This window comes from Phalaenopsis equestris, unplaced genomic scaffold, assembly GCF_001263595.1.
Source record: "Phalaenopsis equestris unplaced genomic scaffold, ASM126359v1 Scaffold000255, whole genome shotgun sequence".
Taxonomy (NCBI): Eukaryota; Viridiplantae; Streptophyta; class Magnoliopsida; order Asparagales; family Orchidaceae; genus Phalaenopsis; species Phalaenopsis equestris.
This window is the reverse complement of record NW_018164697.1, coordinates 834416-853440: the sequence shown is the minus strand read 5'-3', so window position 1 is coordinate 853440 and position 19025 is coordinate 834416. Positions and strand designations below refer to the sequence as shown.

The following is a 19025-nucleotide window of genomic DNA, read 5'->3' as shown; positions in this document are numbered from 1 at the left end:
TTGTAAACCTACGGTCAAACTGGTCAGCTTGACAAACAAGATAGATCTGACTATACCAATGTTAGTCAAATTCGAGTAAAATCAAACCCAGATCAAGCCTTTAAATAATTTTTAAAAACTTGTAGTGCACCTGGTCAGCTTGACAAACAAGATAGATCTGACTATATCAATGTCAGTCCAATTCGAGTAAAATCAAATTCAGATCAAGCCCTTAAATAATTTTTAAAAACTTGTAGTGCACAATTTAAAAATCAAACAAATATCCTAAATTTAAATGAGAATATCCTACCATTCCATTCATCACTTTACAATGCACCTTACAAACACCAAAGAACAATAATGAACAAAAAAACAATATAACCAAATCAAAATATACAAATCCTGAACATTGCATTGCCTGCCAGAAGTTAAGACATTTATTTGAGTTGGGAGATCCAAACCACTTATCATCAATCATGGCTTTGGATTATTTCTTGCCACACTTAGCCGAAAATCTTCAAATCATTTTTGTTTTTGCAGTTTCTTCAACCTCATCATAAGCTCCATCAACAGCACAATCAATAGTTCCAAAACCCTCAGATCCCACCTCCCTTGACTCTGAATCACATCTCAGCAGCCTTAGAAGCTCATGAGAAAGATTGCAAGCCTTCCTTGTCCCCTCCACTGTTAACAAAAGGAGACCTGGAATAGGTCCTTCATTCAGAATCAATTCTCTGTATTTCTCCCTGCTGCTCTGACACAGCGAAAGAAGAACACTAACCGCATGCTCTGTACTAATCAACGAACCTTCTTCCACGGTTTCGACCAGAGTCAGAATCCCACCTTTCACTTCCGAGATAGTGAATCTGCCTTCTTCTGATTCAGAAAGAATGGATAGAAGAGAGCGGTGGCTTTGTCGGCAAATTTAGAGTTCTTTTTGCTGTCTTTGAGGAGGGCGAGGAGGGGGATAACGGCGTCGACGGAGAGGAAAAGATTGTCGGTGTTTTCGAAATGATTGGAGAGGTTGTGAAGAGTGGTCACGGCGTCGACGCGGCCCTGAATAGTTCCGGAAGTTAGAATGTTGACAAGGAGAGGGATTGCGCCGGCGGCAGCAATGATTGGTTTATTGGGTTTTGAAGATGATAGAGTGAGGATTGCGGCAGTGGCTGTATCTCTAAGGATGTTATCGGACCTGAGCATTTCGATGAGGAGAGGAACAGCCCCGCTTGAAACTATCTTTTCCTTGTTTCTGAAAGACAATCATGAACGTGTTTAGAAGCAATAGGTTTTGAGATATTAAAAGAATAAAATTTTATCCAACATTTGAGTGTGTGTGTGTGTATTTAAATACATACCAGTCAATTCTTATATATTCACATAGAAAAACTTCAATTTTTACTACATGCTTGAAAATGTTTATTTCAACTTTTAAGAGTTAAAATGGAGGTATTTTATATGTGATATGAAAGATGTGGGCATAAATGTAAATACATAAGAAATGAGCGGCATAGGGATTACTTTTGATAAAGCAATAATCTTTCGCAAGGTTAAGTGCTGAATCAAAAACTCTTTAGATTTTGATTAAATAATTGAGTCAATGCATTTATCACAATTATTGTGAGGATAAAAAAAAATGCAACTGTTTACTTTTCATGATTAACAAAAAAAAACACTTGAAAGAATCATAAAGATCTTGCATAACAATAACAACAAGCCTTTTATCTCACTAAGTGGGGTAAAAAAGAAGGGGTGCAACAGAAGGGCTTCCTAGAAGGACACCCATCCTAATAACATTAGTATAATTTTGATGGGATTCGGTGCACTATTGCCACCCTAAAATGAAAAGGGAGCATTTTCTATGTGCTCATCCAAGATTAGGTTATAAACCATTAGTTATGAGCAACATTGTAAGTATACTTTTAAAAGTAGTTATTGAGTTGAATAGCATGATTTCATGCTTGATATGGATATTTGTCCATGAATAACTTAATGAGTATGATATCTTAAAAGTTATAAAATTTGACTTTCTTCCTAATGTTCTAAAGAATAAAACCAAATATCCGCAATGAAGGGTTTATGTGTGCATGAGAAAACCTACTAATATTCATGCGTTACATGAATTTCCTAACTAAAGGAATAATCTAACATATAGCTACAACCATTTTATTTATCTATGTAAACACTAAATGTGCAATTTATGAGCCTTAGCCTTAAATTAATTGCATGACTTTTCTGCTGCTTCACACGTTGGAGTTTAATACACTAAAGAAAACTAAGTTTATTATACACTCGAAATAAAAAAAAAATGTGAGACATTCAAAACACACTGTAAAAATACGTTGGGTTTCCTTCATACTCAACCAAACGATTAAAAAAAGTAAAACCTAAATATTTTGAATGAAATGATACTCAAAATACTTGTAAACAAACAACCACTAGAAGAAATCACGGCAAGTGCAATCATTTGAATTATAATCCTCACCATCTCCTTCATTAAGACCTGCCTAGCCCTCAAAAGCATAAATCAAAGGAAGCAAAATATGATTTATATAATTTCACGATATGCAAAATTTAAAATTATACCATAAACCCCATTAATAAACAAGAAAAGTTCACATTTCAATTTCTTATTCATATTATATCATCTCCAAATCTTTGAATAATTACAATTTAAAAATTTCTCACCCACCATATTAATTTATTGAAAATAGCCCACTCTATTTTTTATTTTTCATATGTTTTGCAACAAATTTTTCTAAAGAATTTCTAACTTATAATAATATTTATAAATTAAAAAAAAAAATCTTTTATAGTCTCCAAGAGAGTCCTACCAAATCAACAAAGATACCAAGGCAAAGATGATTTTAAGGATAGGTTGATTGAGGTTGACACATCTTTAGGTACATCAATGTTGCCTAGATTACCATGATTGTAGATAAAGAAAAAGTAATGTTCTTTTCTGCGTAAAAAAAGCCTTACCAACTTCAAGAATGCACACACTAGGTGTGCATCAAGTGCCTCCCTTTTTCCTAAATCTCTCCTCATATTCACCTTTGAAATTAAAACTTAAAAATAAACAAGTCCAAAATCTTTCTCCCTCCCTATTTATTCAATCTCAACCACCATTGCACTACACCCTGTAAAACACAATCTCCCTCCAAATATATATAGGGAAAATCACATAAATAGCATACAATTCTCAAGTATTTAACGTATATTACACTTAATTTCACAGACATGGCACTTTGGCGCTTTAATCCTCATGAAAAGACGTAATTGACTTTTCAAAAGTGGTAATAATAGTTCTATTTTTCATGTGAAAGTAAAGATTGGCAAGCACACACATACCAACTTAATAACATTATAATTACAAACCAAACTATCTTCAAATCAGCCCCTACAATTTCAAAAAATGCAAAACAATTTCTGCAACATCAATCAAGAACAAACGAAAATGCTCACTCACTGTTCATTGCGAACTGCCATGTTGAGGAGCGCAAGGAGTGCCGACTCTCTCGAGCCGTGATCCGCAGATTGGAGCATGTCCGCAAGAGGCTGAATGATCGCGGGAACACCGAAAACCGAGCGCCTTCTGGGCGATCCACGAACTATCTTGCGTATATCCCGAGCGGCCTGAGCTCGCACGGCCGCATCACCATTGGCGAGAACCAGCGCGAACTCTTTCACCTGTACTTGTCTTCTAAGCTCCCGATCCTCCTTTGAGCTGCTGGGGCTAGGGATGTTATTAGAGCACGGCCCGAAGGTAGGGTTAGGGTTCTGGCACATCTCCACGGCGCTTCTCCTTCTTCTGCTTTCCCTCTATGAGCTCGAATTCTCTTCTGTTCTCATCTTCTTAAGGCTTCGGGGAACGGAAACCGCGGGGGTTTTCGCGGTGGATAGAATCCCCGAAGCGGCCGCTTAACTTTTTGGATAATTTGTTCTTTTTGGGAAATTTATATATGCAGCACACATAAATATCTCAAACATACACTTTTATACTTGCATATTGTTTGCCAAATGTATCGGCATCAATCTCTAGATAATCTAATGATCCAGATCAAAAAAAGATATGATGAAGATCTTTCTAACGAAAATCTACAGGGTCTCAGTAATCCAATCGGCTACCAACAATGTACAATCATCCCAAATAATCCCTCTTAAAGAAACGGTCGGTCAAAAGTCTAACAAACATCAACGTAAAATTTTCTTAATAGATCCCCTCAAGATCAAAAGAGATCTCAAAAGAATAACAATCAGGCAAGTCGATCAGCCGCTCGAGAGGTAATCATCTACCTCACACAAGCACCGACCGACTTACTATTCAAAGGCCATTCCTTTGAACAATCAAAAGCCGACCGAAACCAGCTCAGTCAGCCAACCCAAAGAACCGCCGAGCAAAATGTCCAAGTACATAAAAGGACATTATAATGTAAAACTTTCTAAATCATTTATCCCTTTTATATATAATATTTTTGTGCTTTAAATATATAAGAGTTTTGTGATATGTTTAAAAAAATCCCTTAAATTTTCGAAAAAATAATGCATCCGGATGTCTGCACGACCAACCACTGGCCGTTACATCGCCCCCCCGATGAGATGTATAGCGACGTGGTGGCCGGTAGTGGGCGTTCAGGCCTGCGGTGTCTAGATATAATATTTTCTCATTAATTTTCACTTATATTCAATGTTATCGTGCATAAAAAAATGTAACACTGTTTAAAATTTAAATTAATGATATTTTCACTTAACAATAATTTAATATTAACTATATTTTCATTTTATAATAATTTTAATCTTTTCTTACCAAGGATATGAAGTTTTAAACTTGAATACTCATAGCCCATTTCCGCTTAACTTTTTGGATAATTTGTTCTTTTTGGGAGCAGACATAAATATCTCAAACATACACTTTTATACTTGCATATTGTGCATATTGTTTGCCAAAAAAAAAAATGTATCGGCATGAATCTCTAGATAATCTAATGATTCAGATCAAAAAAAAATATGATGAAGATCTTTCTAATGAAAATTACAAGGTCTCAGTAATCCAACCAACTACCAACAATGTACAATCATCCAAAATAATCCCTCTTAAAGAAACGGTTGGTCAAAAGTCTAACGGCTCCAATAATTAAACAAGTATCAACACAAAATTTTCTTAATAGAACCCTTGAAGATCAAAAGAGATCTCGAAAGAATAACAATCAGGCAAGTCGATCGGCCGCCCGAAAGGTGGTCGTCTACCTCACACAAGCACCGACCGACTTACTATTCAAAGGCCATTCCTTTGAACAATCAAAAGCCGACCGAAACCAGCTCAGTCAGCCAACCCAAAGAACTGCTGAGCAAAATGTCCAAGTACATAAAAGGACATTATAATGTACAACTTTCTAAATCGGGGATAAAATATAAAATTTTATATTTAATCCCTTTATTTTTGTGCTTTAAATATATAAGAATTTTGTGATATGTATATAAATATCCCTTAAATTTTCGAAAAATAATGCATCCGGATGTCTGCACGGCCAACCACCGGCCGCCACATCACCCCCCGATGAGATGTATCGTGACGTGGTGGCCGGTAGTGGGCGTTCAGGTCTGCAGTGTCTAGATATAATATTTTCTCATTAATTTTCACTTATATTCGATGTTACTGTGCATAAAAAAAAATGCAACACTGTTTAAAAATTAAATTAATGATATTTTCACTTAACAATAATTTAATATTAACTATATTTTTATTTTATAATAATTTTAATCTTTTTTATCAAGATATAAAGTCTTAAACTTAAATACTCATAGCCCATTTTTATAAGTTATGGTTCCACACTTCCACCTTCATATATATATATATTTAAGAAAAAAATATGTTTTATATATGTTTCAAAAGTTTTTAAAAAAAAATTGATATTAAGAATATTATATTTTTAATTAAAATGATTCCAAAAAACCCTTAAGTTTTCTCATAACTACCCCACTCTTAATTTAACAACTTAAATGAAATTTGAACCTAGTTTTAAGAGAATACTCAGTTGTTAACAAATAGCCCCTCTAAAATTCATTTTAGAATACCTAATATTGTTAAGTGGGCTTTTGAAATGACATTACACTATCTTTCATTTTTGTTTTGTTGGGCCAACATAATCAACTTAGAAGATTATATGATTTGATTATGTTATCCAATTATAATGTTATAGCTTTTTTTTATCATAATAAAAAATCTTAATTACCAGAGCTCTGTACATCATCTTTAAGATGTAATTAACCATAAAGGCTTTTATTTCTAAAGAGTTTTGGGTAGCATGTGAGCTAATGGAAATATTTTTTTTTATAGATATGTTTATCACATTGGCACATCACTTCAACTAATATGTATCAGTGAGATTAAGAGTGTTGTTATAATGTCATATATAGAGTTTATTGTTAATAGGGACATGATAGTTATTAAGATGATATTTGTTTTGATTTAGTATAGAGATTTGAACATTAAATATTAGGCCAACAAAATAAGGAATGGTGGAATATTAGTTTTGAATGAAGTCCTTAAAATATGTTGTTTGGATAATCATTAAAGAAATATTGGATATAAATAGAATAGCCATATATTACAATGAATCGCATTATGCAGAGCTGGATGGAGAGAAAAATTCAATTATATTAACTAAAATATTTTATATTTATAGCAACCACGACCAATATTCCTCTTAGATTAGACCATCAACCAGTTCAATCGAATGGCTTGGATGAGGTCAATCTAATCAAATTGGTCAAATTGATCATAATGGGTCAAATTGGATTTAATTAGGTTGCTCTTGATTCAACTGAGAATTTGATAAATATATTTGCCAAGTGTGTATTTTTAGAATATAAGTAACAAATTGAATAATATTGCAAGAGTTAAATGAGGCTGATTTGATCAAAATGACCTTAAAGGTTCATATCAAATCAATGAAAAGTTGATGGAATAATGAGCCTAATCATTAGTCATTTGGGCTTAATGATTATAACATGACTAGCCCATTGAGGCTTACTTAAAGGATTGAGTTTGATTAATATGGACCATTTGAAGGTTGAGGTCCTATTGGTTAAGTTAACTTGAATTCAAAGGATCAATCATGCTAATCCAATATTTAATTCGACACAAAAAAAGTTATGGTTTCCCTTTTGGGATCTACTAGAACCATTTGGTAATTTCAACATATTAACTATAAAGTTTGGTCCTAGTGGGTCTACCTTAGTTACAATGGGTTAGATTGAGCTTAACCATGATCTAAGTTTGTCCATTGATCAATTTAGCTTGATTTATCAATGGCTCCATAAAATAAATATGTTGACTAATTGGCCCAAAATGAACAACTAAGTGCATGAGTTAGGGCAAATGTGTTTGGTTTTAGTCAAACTCAAGACCAAAAAATTAATTAGGTGATCCAATGTTAAATTATACATGATTGAACCATTGCAGTGTTATTGAAACATTAATTGACCCATTGGGTTATATTTAATTCAGGTTTGGCCAAAAGTTGATTCAAGTCACATATGGGCAATTTGAGAAAGGATAGTTATGTGTTTAAAATGCCTTCTTTTGATTGATCAATTGAATTAAGTGCAATGATTTATTTGTGTTTGGTAATATTTAGCTCCATCTTAGGGATGGATTACGTATTTTGGCTTAGCTAATAGGAGATTATGAGAATTGTCATTTTGCTACATCTACCCTAAACCCTAATTTCTAAAAAAAAACAACAAGAAAGTAATTCCCCGATCAAAATTGTGGTGGCGCTTTAAAAAGCAAAACAAGTAGAATTTTGGCTTAGCTATACATCCAATGTTAAATTATACATGATTGAGCCATTGCAGTGTTATTGAAACATTAATTGACCCATTGGGTTATATTTAATTCAGGTTTGGCCAAAAGTTGATTCAAGTCACGTATGGGCAATTTGAGAAAGGATAGTTATGTGTTTAAAATGCCTTCTTTTGATTGATCAATTGAATTAAGTGCAATGATTTATTTATGTTTGGTAATATTTAGCTCAATCTTAGGGATGGATTACGTATTTTGGCTTAGCTAATAGCAGATCATGAGAATCGCCATTTTGCTACATCTACCCTAAACCCTAATTTCTAAGAAAATCAACAAGAAAGCAATTTCCCGATCAGAATTGTGGTGGCTGTTTAAAAAGCAAAACAAGCGGAATACTGTCTCAAATAGACTCTTAATCAACTGCTAGCAACATAGAAAGATAATTACTAATGTAGATGCTAATAACTTCCAAAATGCTAATTTTTAAGAGCACAACAATTCACATCTCAAATGAGAGAGAGAGAGAGAGAGAGCACTCACCATCATCAATAAAACCTTGACGATCACTCGTTCGTTCATATTGCTATATTATTATGACAAGGAAGAAGCTGAAAATACTGATAACTATATTACAAAGAGTATATACATACAAATGTGCAAATTTTTAGTCATAAATATAACTTGTTTCAATATTCTAAAGTGACTACAATTTAATTGAGACAACCAACTAACTACCACTAAGCAAACAAACAATTATATTTCCCCAACGGAAGAGAACGGCTAAGCTACAATGGCGTAGCAACCGTCGTAATTCCGCTCTGCTAGGTCGGCCTCCTCCCCCTCCGTCTCCCTCATTTCTACTGTTTATCTTCCTTGTCGATCATCTCGCTGTTATTGAATAGGTTTTTGCCGAAATCGGAATCGGTGTTCGCGGATCCAAGCTGCGAGATCCGATCCCTGATTAACAGCTATGGGCATAGTGTTTACTCGGCTGCTCTCCGCCATCTTCGGCAACCGGGAGGCTCGAATCCTCGTGCTCGGGCTCGACAATGCCGGAAAAACTACTATACTGTGTACCTCCTCACTCTCGATTCAATATCTTAGTTATTCACGGATTTTGTTTTTTATAAGTTGATGGTTTTCTTTATACAGATCGGCTACAGATGGGTGAGGTGGTCTCTACGATCCCAAGTATGTTTATGAATTAAGATCAAATTCTCAGTTGCGTTGATCGCTGCGATTAGGCTGTGCTAACTGTTGTAAATTTTTTTTTTCATCTTTTCTTACTGATTAGCGATTGGATTCAATGTGGAAACCGTCCAGTACAATAATATTAAATTACAGGTTTGGGATCTGGGTACGTCATCACTTCTTTTTTTTTTTTTGTCTTCTTTTACTCAATATTAGGATTCATAATTTTATATTTGTGTTGTTCTGTTAAGGTTTTTTAGAATTTTCCAGCATTGTTATCTTGCTTTAAAGGCCATGATTGAAACACATACCGAATTACCACACAATTCTAATGTATTTACGTATCTAACACCCAAAATTTGATGCTTACACTTAATTTAGTGTCATAGACATATTCTTGAGAAGGTGTTTTACTTTAAAATGGTAGTGATGGTGGTATTTTTTTATGTGATGCTAAAAATTTGAGTGGTATGTGTGTAAATATGAATGTTTAGGTGTTAGATATGTAAATACATAGGAATTGTGTGGTGTATATATTGTTGTGCTTCAACATCCATGTGTTTTGTCTACCCTGAGATATGTAAATACATAGTAATTGTGTGGTGTATATATTGTTGTGCTTGAACATCCATGTGTTTTGTCTACCCTTTTTGGCATTGTAATTAGTATCTTATGATTTATGGCATTTTTGGCTATCAACATATTTTCTAGTTCCTCATGCAGTAAGGAAGAATCCATTGATCTTGTAAACCAAATACTCATCATGTAAGAGAAGCAATTGATCGAAATCTGATACCAATACGTTTTGATATTATTCCTGATTCAGATCTTAGTTTGAGGACTACAACAACTATTCTCTTTGAATTTCTATGCAAAGGTGGTGTATGTTTCTAGCCATATATATAGTGTTTGGTTACAAGTAAGATTTAGCGTTAGTAGGATTTAGTAAATTTGTAAATTGTAAATCCGTTAAATCTATCCTATATGTTTGGATTTAGTAAATCAGGATTTAAGCCGAATCAAAGGCAAAATTTAGAACCTTGAATCCGAAAATTCATAAATCAATGGATCTCCTGCATCTTTGCAATTGGTTGGATTTAGTAAATCTGGTGATAATTCCTATTAAAGGCACTACCAACACCCCCTTAGTCTATTTCCTTGATTACAAATTGAAATGTGGAAGTAAATCCTTCTTTTGAAGCATAAATGCTTTGGTTTTCTGGGTGTGTTTGATTTTTTTTAACAATTATTGTAGTTGATGATTATTTTGATACTAAATTTTAGTAGATGGCATGATCCCCAAAACCCTAATTAGTGGTTCAAGTTTCAGGTGATACAAAAAACTTGTATGAAATTCCTTCTTCTCCTCCTCTTATTCTCTCAGTTAGAGACAGTATGGTCTTTCCCATTAAAGTTTCTGATGGAGTGGAATCTCTGAAGTATACATGCAAGGATGTGGGAGTATCAAAATTCTTTGAGATGTACATTATAGTCAATATTTTAGAGTGAGAGGAGGAGATGCCAAGTTACACTGGAGAACTTATTAGAGCTAGGAAAGAGAAGGTGTGTATTAGTCAGATGGGAAGAAATACAGTGAGGAAGTTAGTGGGATAAGAAAGAGAAGGGGAAAATGATAACCATGAACATAGTAGTTTAACAAACTAATAAATGATAACCATGAACATATTTAATAATAGATAACCCTTAACATGTTTTATCTTTTCAAGCTAAAATCAAATAAATTATTATAAATTTTAAAAATTCATTAAATAATTCTAATTAATCTTAAAGAAGTATTCTATTCTGTATCATTTTGGGCCATTCTCTCATTGCTTTGAGTACTTACTATTCTCTTGTGCTATTTTTTGGTCCATGAACTTTTGGGATACTTGAGATTTCCTATTGCAGTTAAACAGACGCACTATTTGAGTCTTAATCACTTTCTTTTTTGTCTCCAACAAAATACCAGTCTATTTTACAAGATTAACTAGTATTAGATCCATTCTTAGTAACCAACTTTCATGGTAAATTTGCTTTTGCTTTTCGATTCTATAGTTTCTTTTATAATTGATGTTTTATATCTAAATTAAATTACTGTTGTGGTTTAGCCTAGAAACTTGTGTAGGTATTTTACTATTTTTTTTTTATTTACTTTGATATTAAAAGTGATCCAAATATGTGATTAAAGGTTTTATTGATCCTTCTCGCTATGGATTTTGATGATCTTAACTTAAAGAGTAGATGAAATGATCATACATTGATCTACTTAAAACATGTTTTGATGGTTTAATGACAAGTCTAAAGAAACTTGCTGATGGATTGAATTTTAAAGTAGCTTTCAACTAATTTAGATTTGAAATAGCTTAGTGGATAATTTAGGTTGAAGCATAAATTGGAGTAGATTAAGGTTTAAGAGGCTCTTCACTTATTTTCTTAGTTGGTCGAGCTAGACCACTTCATGTCAAATGCATCTGTGTTGACTATTTTTGGCTAGCTCGACCACTAATTTAAGCTAATTTAAGTTTTGTGAATGTCCCATGGAAATATATTAAAGTTGCATGAAAACTACAAAATTTTTTAGATTAATCAATTTTATGAGCCATTTAAATAGGTATCTAATGACCTTTTATTATAAATTTGAAATAGTCAATATTGTTAATGCTTTGTATCCTCCTTTTACAAATATGATAATGTTGTAGCTGTAGGCCATGACATTTGATTTACTCCCAATTTAACATTTACATTATTACCTTTGCTTTATCAACACAATGGAACCTCTTTCTCTTGTGTTGGAACCTCTCTTGTATTGATCTATTTTTTCCTCCTTTCTTTTATCTCTACCCTTGAGAGCTAAGAACTGAGCAAAAGTAAAGTAATGTAAAGGAAATATCTAATGTATAAGATGTGTTTCTGTTCATTATCATTTGAGGATGATTCTATTCAACTCTAGTTCTAAACTCATTTGCTGACCTTATTCGAACTGGCATATTTAATTCTTCTCGGTCGTGCAATGAAAGATATATCATAAATGCCTAGTTACATATTCATAAAATTAGGCTACTTAAGAGCCTACTCTGCTTTATCCACACTTCCATCCAAAGCTTAACTTAGATGATCAATGCCATGACCTAGATTTTAGATTACATTTGTATCATAATGGAAAAACATATATCAATTAAAGAGACCACCATAACCACTTATGAAGATTTAGGAAAAACATTTGAGAGAATGGTGAAAAAATATAATTTGAAAATAAGATCTTACTATTTTTTTTTTGTAAGCATTACACTTTTTATTGCTTAAAACCTTATAAACTATGGAGGGTTAACAAGAGAAACAAGTAAATTGAGTAGAAGAGATGTTGAAAGGAATCCATAAAACTCATACGACACACTGTTGCCCTTTCGAGATAGATGCAAAGTTGGAGTTGCCTTATTATGATGGCATTGTTGATGTTGAGGTAGTTGATAACTTGCTTGTGCATTTTGGGACATATTTGTTCATTTATAATTATTTTGGCATTCAAACTTCAAAGAATTGCTTCTACTTGTTATTTTTTAATGCACCTTTACTGTGTATTTCTAAGTTGAAGGATTATGTCATGTCAAATCTTACATATAACCTTTTGAAGTGTAATTTTACTCATCAAATATGACGAAGAAAAAATGGACCACTGGTGATTCCATCTAAAATACAACACAGTTTCCAAGGTAATTAATTGCTCTAGAGATATTATTTGAGGAAAGTTATGGTTTAATGAAATATGTAATTAGAATGGAAGCTCTTTTATGGTACAAAATACATTTTAGGTGAGTAACAAAGCTATAACAGTTGAGGTAAAGATCCAATTTGATAATAGTAGCAAGGATTAAAAATTATAATGTGAAGAGAAAGTAAAGAGCTCAAAGTATTGCTTGAGGAGATGATGAAAATCATAAAATCATATACCTTCAATGTGATTTGGCATGGCTTGATGGCATCATCAATAAAATTAGTCTTTGAGCCAACTGAAGGACAGATCACCTTCAGTGAATGACATGCCTAATTTGGATAAGGGTGACTAGACATCTTGCCTTCTTTCTTATTCCATGTTGTTTGATTAGCTAATTAATTAGATGAGCATCCAATCATTTGTTTACCAATTTTATACCTTTGTTTTAAACATGTCAATTTGGTTAGTATAATGCTTTCTCGCCTTTTTGTGTAAATTGGAGAATTATGTATTGTTTAAGCTTGACATTATATATACTCTTAATGGAATAGACTACCATTTCTTTCTCTCTCCAGCCTTCTTTTTGTGCTAGTTGAACTCTCTATCTCCCTCTCTATCTATCTCTACATATGATTTACAAGCAAGTAGCTATTTCAAAGCAAGGTGAAGCTAGGTGAGATAAATTTAATCTTTATTTTTCTTTCCACCAAAAATCTTTAGTATAAAAGGCCAGTGAAATATCTATAAATACCCCAATTGGTTGTGCAAATAAATGATTCACTCCAAAAACCTAGCTAAAGTGCCTTAAATTCATACTAGTAATGTGCCTAGTTTTCTTCATTCACACTACCATTCAAAGCCTAAGTTAGGTAGACTAGTATGATCACTTAGGTTTCGAATCAGAACAAAAGCTTATAAAAATGTTGGATATGAATCTTGGGAGAAAGAGGATTGGAGAGATTGATTGAGGTAAAATATTAATAGCTTATAACTTGATAGATGAATAAATCCTCTTGCCTTAAGCTTAAATCTTCCCCTATTTTGCTTTAAGCTTCTCTAAAAGCTCCTCCTTAATGGATACAACCAAGGCTTTATTTTTATGGAAAACCAAGTTGAGAGAAAGGTGTCAAAAAAGTACTCGGGCGGAGAGGGAAGGCATTGTTTGGAGAGAGAGTAAGGAAAATCTAGTATCTTATTGAGTTTTAAGATGAAGGGTACATGATATTCATGCATGACTTCTAGATTCTTTAGATTCATTTATGTATAATAAGAGCTAAGAGCTATCTGCAATATCAAGCTTTAACAACACTGACTAATTCCAACTTACATGTGAGGAGATTGTTCATCAAATTATTAAAATTGCTTAATCCTTTATAAAGAGAAAAAGAGGGGAAACGCTCGTTTATGATTTCACACTTCTTTAAATATTCTTTGTAGTCTTTTGTGTAGCCTTTTTTTGTTGTCTTTTGCATGTAGCCTTCTTTTCAGGTGCATTTATGTCTATGAAACCCATTTAGCCTCTTAAAATATGTGGCATTGTGTGTTCAATGCCCAATTTATTTGATTTAATTAATACAGTTGACAGGCTAACTCAACTTAAGCTGTTCATGATTTAACTTGCCTTATTTGTTGGAGACCCTCACGGATTACCAATTGATATTATTCTTTGAAAATTCCTTTTTGGGGCATTTACATTTATAGCACACAACTATTATGTATTTACTTGTCTCACACCTAACTTTCATATTTATTACGCACATAGCACTTAAATCTTTAAGTAACACATAAAAAATAGCAGTATTATCACATTTTAAAAGTGAAATACACCTAATGCATAGATTTAAAACAACAAAGCATTATATATGTAATATGAAAGTTTTGATTTGAGCTGTGTAAATAGCTAAGAATTGTGTGCTACATATGTAAATTTGCCTTTTTTTTTTTATTATTGGCTTCTTCAACATCTTGTTCTTAGCTGATTCTTGCTGTCTTCTATTTCAGGTGGGCAGACAAGCATAAGGTATGTCATTCCAATTGTTTGCTTACCCTTATTTGACAAATTTGAGACATCTGCTCTCGCATGAAATAAACGGCTTTTGCTTAATATTGATTTTTTCTATGTGTGATTGGAATTTTATGCATACTGGTGATTATTGCAATGCTCGGATAAGTTTATTCATTGCACATGGGATGATGAGATTCATACTTCTTAGCTGCTGCTCTCAAAACTGCGACTAATCTGGGAATATTTTCATCCCAGGGTCATTTACATGCATTCCACCCAGTTCCTATTTATTTACATATTTAACACCAAAACTTACATATCTCGTCAAAAATACCACTTTAAACTTCTAAAAAGTGAAATGCACCTTTTCATGTAAAAATGAGGTGCTGTATATGTAAATACATAGGAATTAAGTGGTATGTCTGCAAATCTTCCTTTTATTTATTGCTGTAATTGAAAGGATGTAGAGCTTATGGAAATTTAGCATTTGTCTACATTTCAATCCAAAGTTCTTTTTCAAAAGTAAAATTTTATTTATCTTTTTTTTTTAAATCATCTAAACTTCTCTTTGAAATATAAATTTTCAAACTAAACTAAAGAAAATGTCATGTGCTCAATTTATTTTCTTTTTGAATTTTATTTCGTAATCATAATATTATTTAATCTTTTTGTTTCTTTTGTTTGATGAATTTTAAACCATATCCGAAAGATGAATATTTAAATTTTTAGAACAATATACTACTTTATGCAGGCCATACTGGAGATGCTACTTTCCTAATACTCAAGCCGTTATATATGTTGTCGATTCAAGCGACACTGATAGATTGGTGATAGCAAAGGAGGAATTTCATGCTATCTTGGAGGTGCACCAACTATCTCATGTCGGCTTTCATGAACATTTGTATTTAGGGATATTTAGATACATACCACGCAATTCTTATGCATTTACATATCTAACACGTAAAGTTTCAAAATTCCATGCTGGCCGGACTATTCGTTCTGACCAATCTCGGCATTGTTTGTGAAGCACAAAAATTATGCTTGTTTAAACTTTACACTGGATTTTTTTAGCCCTTTTTTTTTTTTTTTTTTTTTGGTGGGAGATTTGTATACAACCATATAATTTCTATGTATTTACATGTCCGACACCTTCACTTCATTATTTACATATATGCCACCTTATGCATGAAAACCTGTATTTCACTTTTTAAAAGTTTAAATAGTGGTGTTTTTTATATGATACAAAAAATTTGGGCGGTATAAATAGATACGTAAATATATAGGAATTGGATGGTATGTATATAAATGTCTTTTTTCTTCAACTTCGTCTGCAAATTCTTCGCTTAACCTGTGTTGTTGTAACTTCTGGTATGGGCAGGAGGAATGACTGTCAAATTTGTTAAGTTGGTATGGGCAAGAGGAAAATTAACATTGTAGTTTTGTGTGTGATGATGTGAAGTCAAATTTGATTCAAAGGAACTAAAATAAATGAGGCGCTTTATCGAAAGTTGATATTCATCAAAGTGACTATAAATACAAATTACATTTAGGGAAAAAAAACTATCTGAAGTTCTATAATTATATTTCCTTCTGTTTCTAATTACTTAATTGATATGCTTTTTGATCTTTCTTACCAGGAAGATGAACTAAAAGGTTCGGTTGTGCTCGTGTATGCGAATAAGCAGGTGAGATTTATACTGCAGCTTTATTGAGATTTTTTGAAGGTCATATCCTCTACTCGTGCTCTTCTATAAGTTTTATTGTAATAGCTTGTTCTGCTTAGGTTTTTCTAGCATTTCTGGTGCTATACAATAAAATTTTCTTTTTCATACAAACTATGAACTGCACTAGATTACTGTTGCAGAAGTTTTCTGGTATTTATTGCAGAAGATTTACATACGTTCACTCTATTCTTATGCTTACATGTCTAACATCTAAACTTCAAGTTTTTACATACATGCCATGCCGCCTTACCTAAGGATGAAATGATGTATTATCTTTTTTTAAGGTAAAATGGTCGTATTTTTTTTATGTGATATGAATGACTTAAGTGGTATAAATATAGAAGGCAAAATTTTGACATTAGATATGTAAATACGTAAGAATTGGCGGGTTTGTATGCAAATGGCCCTATATATATATATATAGATATTTCCATGTGCTTCTAAATCTTGCCCCCTTTATGATATTTTATAGAACAAGACATGAAAACATAGACTCTTCTTGACATTCCATCTCTGCTTTTCCTGCTGCTAGTAGAAATGTATTAGTAATCATTTTTCAAAGCTTATAGCGAATTGGGCATCCTTGTGGTAACGGTAGTAATATATGATTGCATTTATTATACAATTATATTTGCTATTTTCCAGGAAAAAGAATAGCTAGGGCTAGCCAAAAGAGTTGGGCAGGCTTGTAAAACCGTCTGTCCCTTTAATCTCTGTAGCTTATTGACAGGCCTTTAAAGGCTAATCCATACATATTTGGAGAAAATTAAAGCAGAGAATTTTATATATTTTTAATTCTCTCCATATAATTTTAAAATTGCAATTCTGCAGTGTATCTTCTTCCTTATATTTATTTCCTGTTATTTTCTTCTCTCTCTTGGATCATCAAATCCTAATACTACTAAACATAGGAAATTCTTATTCTTGATAAAATTCTAATTAGTGCCGTCTACGTTGATGAAATTGTGATCTTTCTATCTATGCCTCTATTTTATCTATATTTCACCTGTCAATTATCATTTATGTCTTGTTATTTTCCCATTTTTCACAAGCTAATGACTGCACTAGAAAATGAATGGGATGCTGATTTATCTGCCTATGTTCAGAAAATTACAAATTCAGATTTGAAGTTGCTGAAGCGATCTGCCTGCCATCCACCTTAAATTGCTATTTCTATTTTTAAAAATGGGAATTTGCATACATACCACCGAATTCCTATGTATTTACATATCTAACACCATCCACCTTAAATTCCCACACATAAAACATACCACGATTTTGACTTTTAAAAAGTGAAACATGATATTTTCATGCATAGGTAAGGTGGTGTGTTTGTAAAAATTGAAGTTTTGCTGTCAGATATGTAAATACATAAGAATTGAAGGGTATATATGTAAATATTTAAAAAACTTCACCAATCTACCAATCAGGTTTCAACTCCAAAGTAAAATATTACAAAAAAAAAAAATTTATGTGATTCCAAGGTGCTAAAATTAGTGAGATTTTCTCTTTTACTTGGTGCATAAATACATTAGAAAGTATTCAGTAAAAAATACACTAAATATTTAGAGCACATCTTTGATCTAATTAAGTAACTCTTTGCTGTTTTAACCAGTAATATATGAACTATTATAACATTATTGTAGTAGGTCAATTAAAAATAATGAAATAGCAGACTAGTCCCTATACTCTTATTCATTTTGTTGATCGATCATGGGTAAGATCTAAACTAAATAGATGAAAATATTTCTTTGGGGGCATTTACATACATACCGCCGAATTCTTTTGTATTTACACATCTAATACATAAACATCAATTTTTACATCTATAACGCTTGCATTTTTCTCATCACATCACAAATACCACTATTACTAACTTTTAAAAAATAAAATACACCTTTTTCATCCATAGGTTCGATGGTGCAAAATGTTGCAAAATGTAAAATTTAAGGTTCAAGTGTTAGATATGTAAATAGCTAAATACCACTATTACTAACTTTTAAAAAATAAAATACATCTTTTTCATCCATAGGTTGGATGGTGCAAAATGTAAAATTTAAGGTTCGAGTGTTAGAGATGTAAATAGCTAGGAATTGTGCGGTATGTATGTAAATCATCCTTCAAATATTTCCCATCATTGCAAGATATTGTTTGTTTACCCATACCTGGATGTAGGATCTTCCTGGAGCACTTGATGATGCTGCAATAACAGAGGCTTTAGAACTTCACAAGATAAGGAATCGCCAATGGGCCATCTTCAAAACTTCAGCCATCAAGGGAGAAGGTCTCTTTGAGGGTTTGGACTGGTAAATACCCGCATGAGCTTCTGCTAACATAAGGCACTAACATTGTCATGAGTTGATCTATATGATATCAATAGGGGACACGATTAGTATGAAAAATATGAAATGAAAACATAAAATATGAAACCATAATAAAAAATAGGGGCATTTACATATGCAGCACTTGTTCATTTTCAAATTCGCACCCTCTTTCATCCATTTTCAAATTTGCTCAAATATCAAAATTCACGATAAATGATTTGATCATGGCATGTGCAAATGCTAAAAAAAAAAAAAAAAAACAACCGAGGGCTAGTTTTGTAAATAG

At 32.6% G+C, this 19025-nt stretch overlaps 2 protein-coding genes across 2 annotated transcripts; one reads left to right on the top strand and one right to left on the bottom strand.

Moving 5' to 3' along the window:
- Positions 1-269: 269 nt before the first annotated feature.
- On the bottom strand, positions 270-3928 carry LOC110024372 (U-box domain-containing protein 6-like). Its single transcript, XM_020724298.1, is given in 3 exon segments — positions 270-880; positions 883-1228; positions 3446-3928. Coding segments are annotated over 3 exon segments (1050 nt in total). The 5' UTR covers positions 3766-3928; the 3' UTR covers positions 270-496.
- A 4622-nt stretch (positions 3929-8550) lies between these two features.
- On the top strand, positions 8551-18853 carry LOC110024391 (ADP-ribosylation factor 3-like). The gene is made up of 8 exons (XM_020724323.1): positions 8551-8608; positions 8686-8856; positions 8936-8974; positions 9078-9140; positions 14688-14706; positions 15443-15554; positions 16329-16376; positions 18591-18853. Exons 2-8 carry the CDS (start codon positions 8754-8756, stop codon positions 18723-18725), a joined length of 519 nt encoding a protein of 172 aa, XP_020579982.1. The 5' UTR covers positions 8551-8608; positions 8686-8753; the 3' UTR covers positions 18726-18853.
- Positions 18854-19025: the final 172 nt, after the last annotated feature.